This window comes from Ovis aries, chromosome 5 (genome assembly GCF_016772045.2).
Source record: "Ovis aries strain OAR_USU_Benz2616 breed Rambouillet chromosome 5, ARS-UI_Ramb_v3.0, whole genome shotgun sequence".
NCBI classification, from domain to species: domain Eukaryota; kingdom Metazoa; phylum Chordata; class Mammalia; order Artiodactyla; family Bovidae; genus Ovis; species Ovis aries.
Window position 1 is genome coordinate 38,278,224 of NC_056058.1, and position 14,997 is coordinate 38,293,220.

The 14,997-nt window shown below is 40.3% G+C and overlaps 1 protein-coding gene and 1 pseudogene across 1 annotated transcript; one reads left to right on the forward strand and one right to left on the reverse strand.

The window, feature by feature from the left end:
• Window positions 1-6,313: 6,313 nt before the first annotated feature.
• Window positions 6,314-7,288, reverse strand: LOC114114935 (olfactory receptor 2L8-like). Its single transcript, XM_027970594.1, has one exon. It carries the CDS (start codon window positions 7,286-7,288, stop codon window positions 6,314-6,316), a length of 975 nt encoding a protein of 324 aa, XP_027826395.1.
• Window positions 7,289-8,664: 1,376 nt separating this feature from the next.
• Window positions 8,665-14,974, forward strand: LOC101112729 (RNA N6-adenosine-methyltransferase METTL16-like; annotated as a pseudogene).
• The last annotated feature ends 23 nt before the right edge of the window (window positions 14,975-14,997 follow it).

The following is a 14,997-nucleotide window of genomic DNA, read 5'->3' on the forward strand; positions in this document are numbered from 1 at the left end:
TATTTATTGACAACAGGAAGGTCAATTCCATTTCAAGCAGTACTGAAATTTGGGGTATACACTGTCCTTCCAGAGATATTTTGCTTGAAGTATCAGACTACTGTGGCAGCATATTTTGTCACTATCATTCTTCAGTATTCTCAGGAGAGTTTGGCAGTGATTTCAACTGCCAACTTTAGGGCACCCATTCTTTAGTAAATGTCAATTTTTCAAACACCTACCAACCACATTGTTTTTGTAACTAACCCTAAGTGAAAGTGAAAGTCACTCAGTTATGTCTGATTCTTTGTGATCCCATGGACTATATAGTTCATGGAATTCTCCAGGCCAGAATACTGGAGTTGGTATCCTTTCCCTTCTCAAGGGGATCTTCCCAACCCAGGGTTTGAACCCAGGTCTCCAGCATTGTAGGTGAATTCTTTACCAGCTGAGCCACAAGGGAAACCCAACTAACCCTAGACTTAGCTTTAATTATGACTGTGACATTTGTGTTCCTCTTTGTTAAGCACCATTTGATTTTAAAGTGGTAAATGTAATCCTCTAGCACTAGGAATATTAGCACAGATCATAAACTCTCAACCTGTTTGGGCTTAATATATGTACTTCTCACGTTTCATTTTGACCCTCTTCAAACCATTTATTTGGACTCATGAACATATATCTCACAAACTGAAGCAGTCTGGAACACACTTCTCCCTGCTGTTTTCAATCTATCATTAGCTACCATTGTCATAACATCATTGTGCATTCCATATGACTTTCTTTAGTCTCTTTTCTTTCTTAGAAGTATCTTAAAATTTTTAAATTTATTTTTAATTAGAGATATTGCTTTACAATGTTGTGTTGGCTTCTGCCACTTATCAACATGAATCAGCCATAGGTATACATATGTCCTCTTACTCTTGAACTCCCTCCCATATCCCACCCCATCCCATCCCTCTTGATTGTCACAGAGCACCAAGCTGAGCTCCCTGCTTCATACAGCAAATTGCCGCTTGTTACCTATTTTATATATGGTAATGTATATGTTTCAATTCTACTCTCTCGATTTGTCCTACACTCTCCTTCCCCCACTGGTCCACAAGTCTGTTCCCAATGTCTTCATCTCTACTGCTGACCTGCAGATAGGTTCATCAGTATCATCTTTCTAGATTCCATGTATACACAATAATATACAGTATTTGTTTTTCTATTTTGACTTACTTCACTCTGTATAACAGGCTCTAGGTTCATCCACTTCACTACAACGGACTCAACTGCATTCCCTTTTAAGGCTGAGTAATATTCCATTGTCTATAAGTACCACAAAGAAATATTTTAAATTTTATGTCAAAATATTTCTGCCAAGTGCTCAATGAAAAAAACTGTGAAGCAAGAATATTATACCCAGCACAACTGTATATGTAAAAAATACAGTAAAGGTATCATCTGACTATTGTTGTTGTTGCTAAGTCGCTTCCATCGTGTCTGACTCTGTGCGACCCCATAGATGGCCACCAACCAGGCTCCCCTGTCCCTGGGATCCTCCAGGCAAGATCACCGGAGTGGGTTGGCATTTCCTTCTCCAATGCATGAAAGTGAAAAGTGAAAGTGAAGTCACTCAGTCGTGTCCAATTTAGCAACCCTATGGACTGCAGCCCACAAGCCTCCTCCATCCATGGGATTTTCCAGGCAAGAGTAGTGGAGTGGGTTGCCATTGCCGTCTCCACATTTCCACTTTGAAAAATGTCTATTCAGTTCTGCCTATTTTAGAGTTGTTTTATTTTTTGATGTTGACTTGTATGATCTGTTTATATATGTTGGATATTAATCTCTTATCAGACATATCATTTGCAACCATTGTCTTCTATTCAGTAGGCTGACTTTTTGTTTTGTTAGTGATAAGTAGCTTAACATTGCTGATCATCAAGAGAATGCAAATCAAAACCACAAGATATGACCTCAAACCAATTAGAATGGTTATCATAAAAAAGAACACAAGTAATAAATATTGGTAAGGATGTGGAGGAAATGAAACCCTCCTATGCTGTTGCTGGGAACATAAATTTTGTTCAGCCACTGTGGGAAACAGTGTAGAGTTTTTTCAAAAAATTAAAAATAAAATTCCCAATGACCCTGCAATTCCATTCATGCTGCTAAGTCGCTTCAGTCGTGTCTGACTTTGTGCGACCCCATAGATGGCACCAACCAGGCTCCCCCATCCCTGGGATTCTCCAGGCAAGAACACCGGAGTGGGTTGCCACTTCCTTCTCCAATGCATGAAAGTGAAAAGTGAAAGTGAAGTCGCTCAGTCATGTCCGACACTTAGCGACCCCGTGGACTGCAGCATTCCAGGCTCCTCCATCCATGGGATTTTCCAGGCAAGAGTACTGGAGTGGTGCCATTGCCTTCTCCATCCATTCATGAGTATATATATTAAAAAAAATACTAATTCAAGAAGATGCATGTACCCCAGTGTTCATAACAGCATTATTTACAGTTGCCAAGATAAGGAGGCAACCTATGTCCATCAACAGATGAATGGATAAAGTAGTGGTACATATGAATACTACTAAGCCATAAAAGAATAAAGTTTTACCATTTGGAGAAACATGGGTGGACTTGGAGTGCATTATGTTGAGTGGAATGTTAGATAAACACAAATATTATATGATATCACTTATATGTAAAATCGAAAGTATACTAGAAACCAGTGAATATAAAAACAAACAAAAAAAAGGAGCAGAGAACATATTAGTGGTTTTCAGTGGTGAGTGGGGAAGGACAATAAAAAAGGACGTGAGAGTGAGTGGTACAAATAATGGTACAAGATAGGCTATAAATATGTATTGTATGACACAAAGAATACAGCAATATTTTGTAATAACTGTAAATGGAGTATAACCTTTAAAAATGTATAAAAATTTCAAAATATACAAAGAAGACATTCCAGATCAATAAACATTGAGAGAATTTAAAACTAGAAGACCTATCTAAAAGAAATACTAAAAAACGGTCTTTAGTCTAAGGACATGATACTTCAGGCTTTTGGCTCAAGATGGTTGAGTGGAAGGATGTGTGCTCATCTCCTTCTGCAAGAACACCAAAACTGCAACTAGAAGTTGAACAGCCATCAGCAGAAGGATGTTGGAACCCACCAAAAAAAGATATTCCACATCCACAGACAAAGAAGAAGCCGCAGAGAGATGGTAGTTCAGTTCAGTTCAGTTGCTCAGTCATGTCTGACTCTTTGCGACCCCATGGACTGCAATATGCCAGGCTTCCCTGTCCATCACCAATTCCTGGAGCTTGCTCAAACACATGTCCTTTGAGTGAGTGATGCCATCCAACCATCGCATCCTCTGTTATCCCCTTCTTCCTTCAATCTTTCCCAGCACCAGGATGTTTTCCAAGGAGTCATTTCTTTGCATTGGGTGGCCAAAGTATTGGAGTTTCAGCTTCAGCATCAGTCCTTCCAATGAATATTCAGGACTGATTTCCTGATTTTGATCTTCTTGCAGTCCAAGGGACTCTCAAGAGTCTTCTCCAACACCGCAATTCAAAAGCATCAATTCCTCAGTGCTCAGTTTTCCTTATGGTCAAACTCTCACATCCATACATGACTACAGCAAAAACCATAGCCTTGACTCTAGATGGACCTTTGTTGGCAAAGTAATGTCTCTGCTTTTTAATATGCTGCCTAGGTTGGTCATAACTTTTCTTCCAAGGAGCAAGCGTCTTTTAATTTTATGGCTGCAGTCATCATCTGTAGTGATTTTGGAGCCCAAGAAAATAAAGTCTGTCACTGTTTCCATTGTTTCTCCATCTATTTGCCATGAAGTAATGGGACCATATGCCATGATCTTTGTTTCTGAATGTTGAGTTTTAAGCCAGCTTTTTCACTCTCCTCTTTCACTTTCATTAAGAGGCTCTTCAGTTCCTCTTTGCTTTCTGCCATAAGGGTGGTGTCATCTGCATATCTGAGGTTATGGATATTTCTCCTGGCAATCTTGATTCCAGCTTGTACTTCATCCAGCCCAGCATTTTGCATGATGTACTCTTTATAGAAGTTAAATAAACAAAGTGACAATATATAGCCTTGACTTACTCCTTTCCCAGTTTGGAACCAGTCCTTGTTTCATGTATGGCTCTAATTGCTGCTTCTTGACCTGCATACATATTTCTCAGGAGGCAGTAAGGTGGTCTGGTATTCCATCTCTTGAAGAATTTTCCAGTTTGTTATGATGCACACAGTCAAAGACTTTGGAATAGTCAATAAAGCCAAAGTATATGTTTTTCTGGAGCTTTCTTGTTTTTTCTATGATCTGATGGATGTTGGCAATTTGATCTCTAGTTCCTCTACCCTTTCTAAATTCAGCTTGAATTGGTGGGACTATAAATTGCTGCATCTACTATGGAGAGCAGTCTGGATTTTTCATTCAAAACTAAAAATAGAGCTATCATGTGATCCTGAGTATGTATCTGGTAAAAATGAAAATTCTAATTTGAAAAGACACAAACACTCCAATATTCATAGCAGCACTATTTACAAATACCAAGACATGGAAATAGCCAAAGTGCCCATCAACAGATGATTGGCTTAAGAAGTTGTGTTATACATATGCAATAAAATATTACTGAGCTGTAAAAAAATAATAAAATATTGCCAATTGCAGAAACATGGATGGACCTAGAGAATATTATACTTAGTGAAGTATATCAGGCAGAGAAAGACAAATACTATATGATATCACTTATGTGTGGAATCTAAAAAATAATACAAATGAATCTATATACAGAACAGAAACAGACCCATGAAGGTAGAAAACAAGCTTAGATTTTGTAATGTATTTCAATCACAAAGTTTTATTATGATTCATATGGCCTGATATCAAGGATAATTTTCATAGACATAGAAAACTAAACAAAATAATCTATAAAATCTTGTCTTGGGCCTTATTACTGGGACTCACAATTCTAACCAGACTTTATCCTCTTTTGTCATGTGAAATGTGGGATTGCCTCACATGACACAATGTTAGAGAGAGCCTTGCCCGCATGCTCTTTACAGCCCAATGTCTCAGTAGCAGCTGGTCAGCTTTCCTGCTTGTAGTCTATGTTCTAAGCAATAGAGGCATCATCCACTCTAATCTTAGTTAGCAATCTGGGTTTGCATGTGTTTCCATATGCAGTCATGGATCTCTTCTTGGGAGTTCAATGCAAATCTCTCTAATATTTATATAATCAACTGTGAAATATTGCTAACCTTTATTTGTTACTTCAGCCTCATTCGTAGTTCAACGTGTTTCATTTTTTTCAATGTGTCTCATTTTTTGATGAACCTTACAATTGCTTTACATTCTTCAAAAACACTCCAATTATTTTTTAACTCTGTACATCAAAGTTGACTTATTTTCACATGTTTTATGGATAAATGACAGTGCCTTATAATAGCTTAAAAGTATCCCATAAGGAAAAGAAAAAACAACAAACAGGTATGAATATGGACTGATTCCAGAGTCTGGGAAATATTTGGCATAGGCAGAGGGTACCTCCTCTAAATAGCTGTTGGGTAGGTGTAGCCTTCTGAGACTCTTACTTCAACTTCTTTTCTTCAGTTACAAATGCACTCACTGAATGCAGAATCCAAAGCTTGTTCAAGAAAAGCTATCCAAGATAGGCAGAGAGAATAGAGACAACATATTGAGTTTTCTAGTGTATTTAAGGCTTCCTTGGTGGCTCAGGTGGTAAAGAATCTGCTTGCAATGTGGGAGACCCAGGTTCAATCCCTGGGTCAGGAAGATCCCCTGGAGAAGGGACTATCTACCCACTCCAGTATTCTTGCCTGGAGAGTTCCATGGACAGAGGCTACAGTCTATGGGGTCGCAAAGAGGTATTTAAGAGAGAAAAAAAATTATCTTCTTATTGTCCATGATAAAATCAATTCTTTTTTACATTATCAGTCACATATGTCTTTCACAGGAACTTTGTACTTCTAACAATGGAAATTAACAAGACTCGAATTACCAATAATGCCAAATAAAGCTGAGCCTTAAGAACACTTTAAAAATGTCTAAATATTTTATGTTTAAGAAGAGAAGATTGGAAATATTTCTGTGCTTATGAACTGATTTGATTAATACCAATTGGATTGATCTATTTTGAAAACAAGTTATTAGAAACTGATTGAGAAAAACCACCTCATGAACTATTTATTATTGAATTAATATTGTCAGTTGAATTCAACAATGTGGTTTGTGTATGGGGCTACAGCAAAGTTCCTCATGTTCGAAAATGTGACTGAGATGCTCTTGAAGTCTTTGTTCTTGACCCTCTAGATAACTGTTTTCCACCTTGATATGTATGTGGTCCATTTGAAGACTGGATGCTTCCTCAGGACCTTCTGAAAAGCCTCCAAAACATCTTTGTTTCTCAAGCTATAGATGAATGGATTGAGCATTGGTGTGAGCACAGTGCAAAATACAGACACAGCCTGCTCCTGATCAGGGGTATGAGAAGAACCAGGTGTCATGTACATATAAATACATGGTCCTAGATAAAAGCTTACCACTGTAAGATGGGAGAAGCAGATGGCCAACGCTTTGTTCCTGCCTTGGGGGGATTTCATATGAAGGACAGTGTGGAAGATGAGCATGTAGGAAGCCATAATAAATCCAAAAGGGATGATGATGAAACAAATGCCCATCACGAAGACCACCACTTCATAGATGGAAGTGTCTTTGCAAGAGATCTTCATGATTGCTGGCATCTCACAGAAGAAATGGTGGATTTCTCTGGAGCGACAGATAGGCAGGCTCATAGTATAGAATGTGTGGGCTGTGGAAGCTAAAATTCCCCCTGTCGAAGACACTATGACCATTTGCAGACAGACCCCATGGTTTATAATGACTGCATATCTCAAGGGGTTACAGATAGCCACATATCGGTCATAGGCCATGAGAGTCAAGAGGATACATTCAGCACCCCCAAGAGTAAAAAAGAAAAATACCTGGGTTCCACAGGCTGCCCGAGTGATGTTTTTCCTTCCAGAGAAAAAGTTTACCATCATCTTTGGAACAGTGCTGCTGATGAGGGCCAGGTCTATGAGAGAAAGCTGGCTAAGCAGAAAGTACATTGGAGTGTGGAGATTCAAGTCCATCCATATCAGGAGGAGCAGGAAGAAGTTTCCAGTTACTGCGGCAAGATAAATTAAGATGATAATGTAGATAAGAATACTGACATATTTCATATTGGGAAAGAGTCCTGAGAGAATAAAATCTGTTGTTAATGTCTCATTTTCTTCTTCCATGGTTGACCGATCTGGTTGAGCTATAAGAAGAAGGAAAGGGAAACAGAAGTAAAATAAAATAAAAGCTTTTGAAAATATTTTTATTGGTCAGGTGTTGCTGTAATAATGTGAGGTAAAAAGTAACTCCACAAATTTCAGTGGCTTATGGCAGTAAACATGTATTTTCTTGCTCCCATGTTTGTGAGTCAGGTGGAGGCATTTTGCTTTAGGATGCCCATCAAGTACAGATATACTCCACCATAAGTCTCTCACTCTGGGGCTTGCTCTTCTCAAAGAAGATGGCAGGAGCCAAAAGGAGACAGCAAAATTACCTGATTTCCCCTAAGTGAGTGAAGTGAAGTCACTCAGTCGTTTCTGACTCTTTGCAACCCCATGGATTGTAGTCTACCAGGCTCCTCCGTCCATGGGATTTTTCAGGCAAGAGTACTGGAGTGGGTTGCCATTTCCTTTTCCAGGGGATCTTCCCAACCCAGGGATCAAACCTGGGTCTTGGATCTAACCCTGGTCTCCTGTGGTGCAGGCAGATGCTTTACCCTCTAAGCCTCCCGGGATTTCCACTAAGGGCAGAACTTAAAGCTGACTCTGTTACTTTCTACCAAGTTCCACTGACTAAAGTAAGTCACAAGTAGAAACTCAACATCAATATGATGGGGAAGTAAGCTCCACTGACAGCAAACTCTAAAATGATGAGGCATGAAAAGAGAATTAGAAACAATTAATATGATCTATTACATTTCTCAGAATTTCTACCTCTATCATTCTCAATTTTATGATCTTAAAGCAGAGACATTACTTTGCCAACAAAGGTCTGTCTAGTCAAGGCTATGGTTTTTCCTGTGGTCATGTATGGATGTGAGAGTTGGACTGTGAAGAAGGCTGAACACTGAAGAATTGATTCTTTTAAACAGTGGTGTTGGAGAAGACTCTTGAGAGTCCCTTGGACTGCAAAGAGATCCAACCAGTCCATTCTGAAGGAGATCAGTCCTGGGTGTTCTTTGGAAGGAATGATGCTGAAGCTGAAACTCCAGTACTTTGGCCACCTCGTGAAAAGAGCTGACTCATTGGAAAAGACTCTGATGCTGGGAGGGATTGGGGACAGGAGGAGAAGGGGACGACAGAGGATGAGATGGCTGGATGACATCACTGACTCGATGGACGTGAGTTTGAATGAACTCCGGGAGCTGGTGATGGACAGGGAGGCCTGGCGTGCTGCAGTTCATGGGGTCACAAAGAGTCGGACATGACTGAGCGACTGAACTGAACTGACCTAAGACTCAGTAATAAAGATCTATGGGTTGCCTATGATCACAAACTATTTTCACTATAAAGAATCCCTTGAGGTCATATGTAGCAATTTCTTACAGTCATGACTAGACATGCAACAGGTAAATACATAAATTTTTTCTTAGCTCTCCTCTACCTGTGGATCTAGTTACATATATTTATGGAAGAAACCATAGATAAATATGAAATAGAGTATGGCAAAATGAAAGTGTTGTCTTGTACTTGAATCTAGGGGGTCATTTTCTAAAACAATATACATTAACCAAGGAATCAACCAATATAGTCAAAGCTGTGTTCTCCTTTAGATTTTTTCATATAAACTTATATAAACCACATCAAGATAAATTCAGAAATAATAATGAAATTAGATTTCATAAACTCTAAATGAGAAATAAGATTGTGCCTACATTCAAGAGGGAGGATGTTCCTCTCCACAAGTTTATGGAAATGGAAATGGAGAATTTTCTACTCTAAGTAGCTTGAAACAGACTAGAAGCAACTAAGCATGAACTTTAACTTTTATGTCCATATCACTATTTACTCAGGTTGTATGTAGGCAGTAAGAAAATTTCAGTCTACAAAGAACGAATTTCAAAGGGAAAGCTCTGATTGGGATAAGAAAAGCTCTAAGATTTTCCATTTTCCCAACCAATATCACCAAGTGGTACCTCTTGGTGGCAACAGTGATTATGTGTAAATTTCATTTTCATTTTACCACTGAAAATGAAGGTAACACTGACAATTTACTCTTAATGTTGTTTCATTGATGTTTACTAGATTTACTTACTTCTGGGATCCAATAATTGCATTTTCCCATCAGCTGACTACTAAATTTCTAGACAGAAGTTATGGAAAACTCTTAGGAACAGTGAGACAAGGAGGTGAAAGTTGAAGAAAGAACCAGATATAAGAGGTGATTTAGTTTAATAAAAATGTTCCTAATGTTTGTTCCATATCCTTAAAGTTGCACCCATTTAATTGAACAAAATATTCCCCTCTGGTTGTTCAAGATGCTACAAAGGACTCTATTAAGTGGAAATACTACCCCAAAGAGAGGCAAAACAGTGGGTAGAATTACTGGAAGCCAGGCCAGTCTCTTCATTTTACCTGCACTTGTGTACCTACACACACTGGATTTTCCTTAACACAACATGCTTCCCCCAAAGAAGTGATGCTCCTGGTTACTTCCTGAAGAAGGCTTGTTGTAGGAGACTGGAGCATTTTGTTTTCCATGTGCAAGCAATATTTCTGAGATCATATAGATAATTACACATACATTTGATAAAAGTAAGTACTCCAGAGAGTCCTTGAGACAAATAGGAAACCACAGAGGAAGTGAGTCCCTAGATACCCATCACACGATTTGTTTTTCTCTATTGCTTTGCATTTTGCTCAAAACAAGACTATGTGGGAGGGTGGGTAGGGATAAATTACTTTGTTTATCTGGTATTTTATTATCCTGGGTTGCTTAAATATGTCTCTCATTTTGGCTTCTTATGGAGCCTCATTTATTTGGGTGATTTTCTGACTCCTCAACAAGTATGTTCTATTAAAACTTTATTGAATTGACCTAAACATAGTAAATTTTACTTTTTCCAGGAGCAGCCACATACAGAAAGGATATTTCTCTCTCGCAGATTCAAAAGGCATTGTCCCTCAGGACAAACATAGCTATTCATCATCATGAAAACTGGCCATCTTGGTTTTCAAATAATTTCTTTCCTAATGGCTTTCCACAAGTGAAATTTAAATATATTAAAAGAAATAAAGTTTTTTTTTTTTTTTTAAATATTCACTTGCAAGACTGGGGAATTCCCTGGTGACCCAGTGGCTAAGACTCCATGCTCCCAATGCAGGGGGCTCAGGTTCAATCCTTTTTCAGGGAGCTAGATCCCACATGTCACAAGCAAGAGTTCACATGCTGCAACTAAAGGTCAAAGATCCTGCGTGCTGCAACTAAGACCCAATCCAACCAAATAAATAAATAAATACCAATTTTGAAAATACTCAGTTATATAGAACAACAACAACAAAAATCTCAAAATGTGTATGCAGACACAAAAGACCCCGAGCAGCCAAAGCAATCTTGAGAATAAAACACAGAGCTGGAGGAATCAGGCTCACTGACTTCCAACAATATTACAAAGCTACAGTCATCAAAACAATATGGTGCTGGCACAAAAATAGAAATATAGATCAATGGAACATAACAGAGAGCCCATAAATAAACCCATGAACCTATAGTCAGTTAATCTATGACAAAGACTACACAAGACAAGACCACACAACCTTAGTCCCTTCAACAAATGGTGCTGGGAAAACTGGACAGTTTCACATGCAAAAAAAATGAAATCAGATCATTCTTTAACACCATACACAAAAATAAACTCATAATAGATTAAAGGCCTAAATATAAGGCTAAACACTATAAAACTTCTAGAGGAAAACAGCAGCATAACAGTCTCTGACAAATCACAGCAGTATCTTTTTCAATCTGTCTTCAAGAATAATGGAAATAAAAACAAAAATAAACAAATGGGACTTACTTAAACTCAAAAGTTCTTGCACAGCAAAGGAAACAATAAACAAAATGAAAAGACAACCCACAGATTGGGAGAAAATACGTGCAAATGATGTGACTAACAAGGAATTACTCTCTAAAATTTACAAATCGCTTATGATGCTTAACAGCATACAAACAAACAACCCAATCAAAAAATGGACAGGGGGCAGAATCAAGATGGCAATGAGGGAAGACACAGAGTCTGTGTCTCCTCAGGCCTAGGATACTCACCAGGTGCTGGTGGGGGACCTCTGGCAGACAGGCTGCAGGAGAAGCCCTGGGGGCAACCTGGTACTGGTTAGGGGAAGTGGGGGAGATTGAAGTTGGGGGCCAACGGCTGAGGGGCTGCTGGGGGAGGGGGAGAGATTTGGGCTCAAAAACCAGTTTGGGTGCAGGAGTGGTTTTGGTTCCCTGGGTGCCAGTAGAAACACGTCAACACAGCCGAAAGGGAGGAATCTCCTGGGATTGGAGGATCCACTGAGGGAAGCCTCTGGGGCTCTCCATCACTCAGCCAGGTTGACTGAGGGGCTGCTGGGAGAGGGGGAGTCATTTGGGTATCTTTGGGAGCTAGGAGCAACATGACTGCTAGGCCAAGAGAGACCCCTGATGGGATCAGAGGATCCATAGAGGAATCCCTTGTGGTTCCCATTTCACTTGGCCCCAGGGAGCCTTCTGGGGCCCCTGGGTCTCTGCCTTCTGAAGCCCCATCTGCCCTCTGGGGCCCTCTCTACCCTCCAGTTGAGCCCTCACACCTTTGGGGCACTCTGTACTCTTCAGGGGCCCCTCTACCTGTGTGGGTCCTGTGGACATGAGAAGGAGGGGGAGGTTCCTGTGGAGAGAGGAAAAGGTGGGCCACTAGGGGAGGATCCTGCAGGCTTCCAGGAACAGGTAACTGACTGGTCTTCCCCCACCCGCTCAGCCCTGGGGAGCCTCCTAAGGTCCCCAGGCCACCTTCTCCACCCCGTGGAGCCAACTCTGTCCTCCAGGGCCCCCCTCTACCCTCCAGGCTGCCCTCTGCCTTCTAGTTTCCAACTCCCTCTGGGACCTCTTTTTCCTGGGGCCCCCATCCTCTTTCTAGGGACATCCATCTGGCCTCTGGACTGGGCACTCTGCCTTCCAAGTTTCTCCTCTGCCCTCCAGGGCCCTCTCCTCCCTTTGAGGCCCTCTTCCTCCCTCCAGGCTGATCCCTGTGCTATCCAGGAGTCTCCCTCCATCCTCCAGGGTCACCCTCTGTTCTCTGGTTTCCTTCTCCCTCCAGGATCCCTCTCCTCTGTGGACCCCTTCACTCCTGCAAACTCCACTGTTGGAAACCTCAGGCTACACAACTAGTGAGACAGGAGCAGGGACACACCCATCCAAAAGAAAAAAAAAAAAAAAAAGAAATGACAAAAAATGCATTACAGATGAAGAATCATGGTGAAAAACTACAAGACCAAATAAATGAAGAGGGAAGAGCAACCTATCTGAAAAAGAAATTAGAGTAATGATAGCAAAGATGTTTAAAAATATTGAAAATAGAATAGAGAAAATGCAGGAAATATTTAACACATTTAACAAAGACATAAAAGAAATTAAGAAAAAGCAAACAGTGATGAACAACATAACCATTGAAATTAAAAATACTCTAGAAGGAATTGATAGCAGAATAAGTGAAGCAGAAGAGTGATTCCAGTGAACTGGAAGATAGAATGATGGAAATAACTGCTGAGGAGCAGAATGAAGAAAAAAGAATGAAAAGAGACAGTCTAAGAGACTGCTGGGACAATATTAATATTAAATTAAATATTAAATCCCTATATTCAAATTATAGGGATCCCAGAAGAGGAAGAGAAAAAGAAAAGTTATGAGAAAATAGTTTAGGATATCATAGTCAAAAACTTCCCTAACATGGGAAAGGAAATAACCACCCAAGTCCAGGAAGTCCAGTGAGTCCTGTACAGGATAAATTTAAAGAGAAATGCACCAAGACACATATTAATAAAACGAATCAAAACTAAACACAAAGAAAAACTATTAAAAGCAGCAAGGGAAAAGCAGAAAATAACATACAAAGAATCCCCATGAGGGTAACAGCTGATTTTTCAACAGAAATTCTGTAGATGAAAAGGGAGTGACAGGATATATTTAAAGTATGAAAGGGGGGGGGATATATATATATATATATATATATATATATATATAGTCAAGATTACTCTATAGATGTTCAGATAAATCTGAATGGAAGAGTGAGTCTTAATTTTAAAGACCTCGAAGCAGTCAGAGCTCTGAGTTGTACTCTGCTAAGGGAAGATTTTGGATTTTCTATCAATATTCCGCTGGAGAGACGGATTCCTACAGTTCCCCTGAGACTCAACTATATTCACTGGGTAGAAGATCTGATCGGTCATCAGAACTCTGACAAAAGTACCCTCCGAAGAGGAATTGACATAGGTACTGGGGCATCCTGCATCTATCCTTTACTTGGAATGACCTTAAATGGCTGGTATTTCCTTGTAACAGAAGTAGATGATATGTGGTTCAACTATGCAAAGAAGAATGTGGAGCAGAATAACTTATCTGATCTTATAAAAGGGGTTAAAGTACCACAGAAGACACTCCTGATGGATGCTCTTAAAGAAGAATCTGAGATAATTTATGACTTCTGCATGCGCAACCCTCCCTTTTTTGCCAATCAGTTGGAAGCCAAGGGAGTAAATTCTTGAAATCCTCGAAGACCCCCACCCAGTTCTGTAAATACATGAGGAATCACAGAGATCATGGCAGAAAGAGGTGAATTAAAGTTTGTTGAAAGGATCATCCATGACAGTTTACAGCTTAAAAAAAGATTAAGATGGTATAGCTGTATGCTGGGAAAGAAATGCAGCCTGGCTCCTCTGAAGGAAGAACTTCACATACAAGGGGTTCCTAAAGTCACCTACACTGAATTCTGCCTGGGTCGGACATTGAGATGGGCTTTGGCTTGGAGTTTCTATGATGACATAACAGTACTATCACCACCCAATGAGCAAAGAAAACTAGAGAAGCCAAGGAAGCCCATTACATTTGTAGTCCTGGGGTCTGTGATGAAAGAACTAGCCCTCAAAGCATCATCTCTGGGCCCTGAGACAGTGGAAGGCATCATGGTTGTGACAACACGGTTTGAAAAAAGCCTCATTGATCTAAAGGTCCAGCATAAACGAGTTCCCTGTGGAAAGGAGGAAACAAGCCTTTTCCTAACGGCCATAGAAAACTCCTGGATTCACTTAAAGAGGAAGAAAAAGAGACCAAGTGAGACAACTGAGAGAAGTGCCCCTCGCTCCCAAGAATGTCATTGAAGCCTTAGAAGAGAAAAAGTCTCCCCTCAAAGAGTCTGGCAGTAGCCAAGATGTTGCCCAGGGCCCCCAGGAGAGTGCCCTGGGGGGCCCTGGTCCTCCAGAAGGTGAGTCTGCCACTGTGGAGGGCCACAGCCCCAGCCAGGACTCACTTTCCCAGGAGGAGAACCCAGAACCCATGGAGGATGAAAAGAGTGAGGAAAAGGGGAACATGGAGGTTCTGGAAGGCTGTAAAGGCTCTAGTAATGGAGTCCAGGACCACGAGGCTCCTGAGCCCTTCAGCAGCCCAGTGTCTGAAAAAGGGAACCATCTCCAAGGAGTGGCTGGATGTTACTTTTTCAAGTGTCTGATAAACATTAAGAAGGAGGTAGATGCTGCCTTAGTTGAAATGCACTGGGGTTGAGGGCCAGAACAGGGATTTGACGAACCAGCTTTGTACTTATATACATAACCAAATTTTCAGGCTTGTTGCTAGTTAACTCCAAAATTCTTGCACATTTGGGAAAGTTCTATAAAGCAGCTTGCTTTGAAGAGTGGCCTGGTGGGGGTGG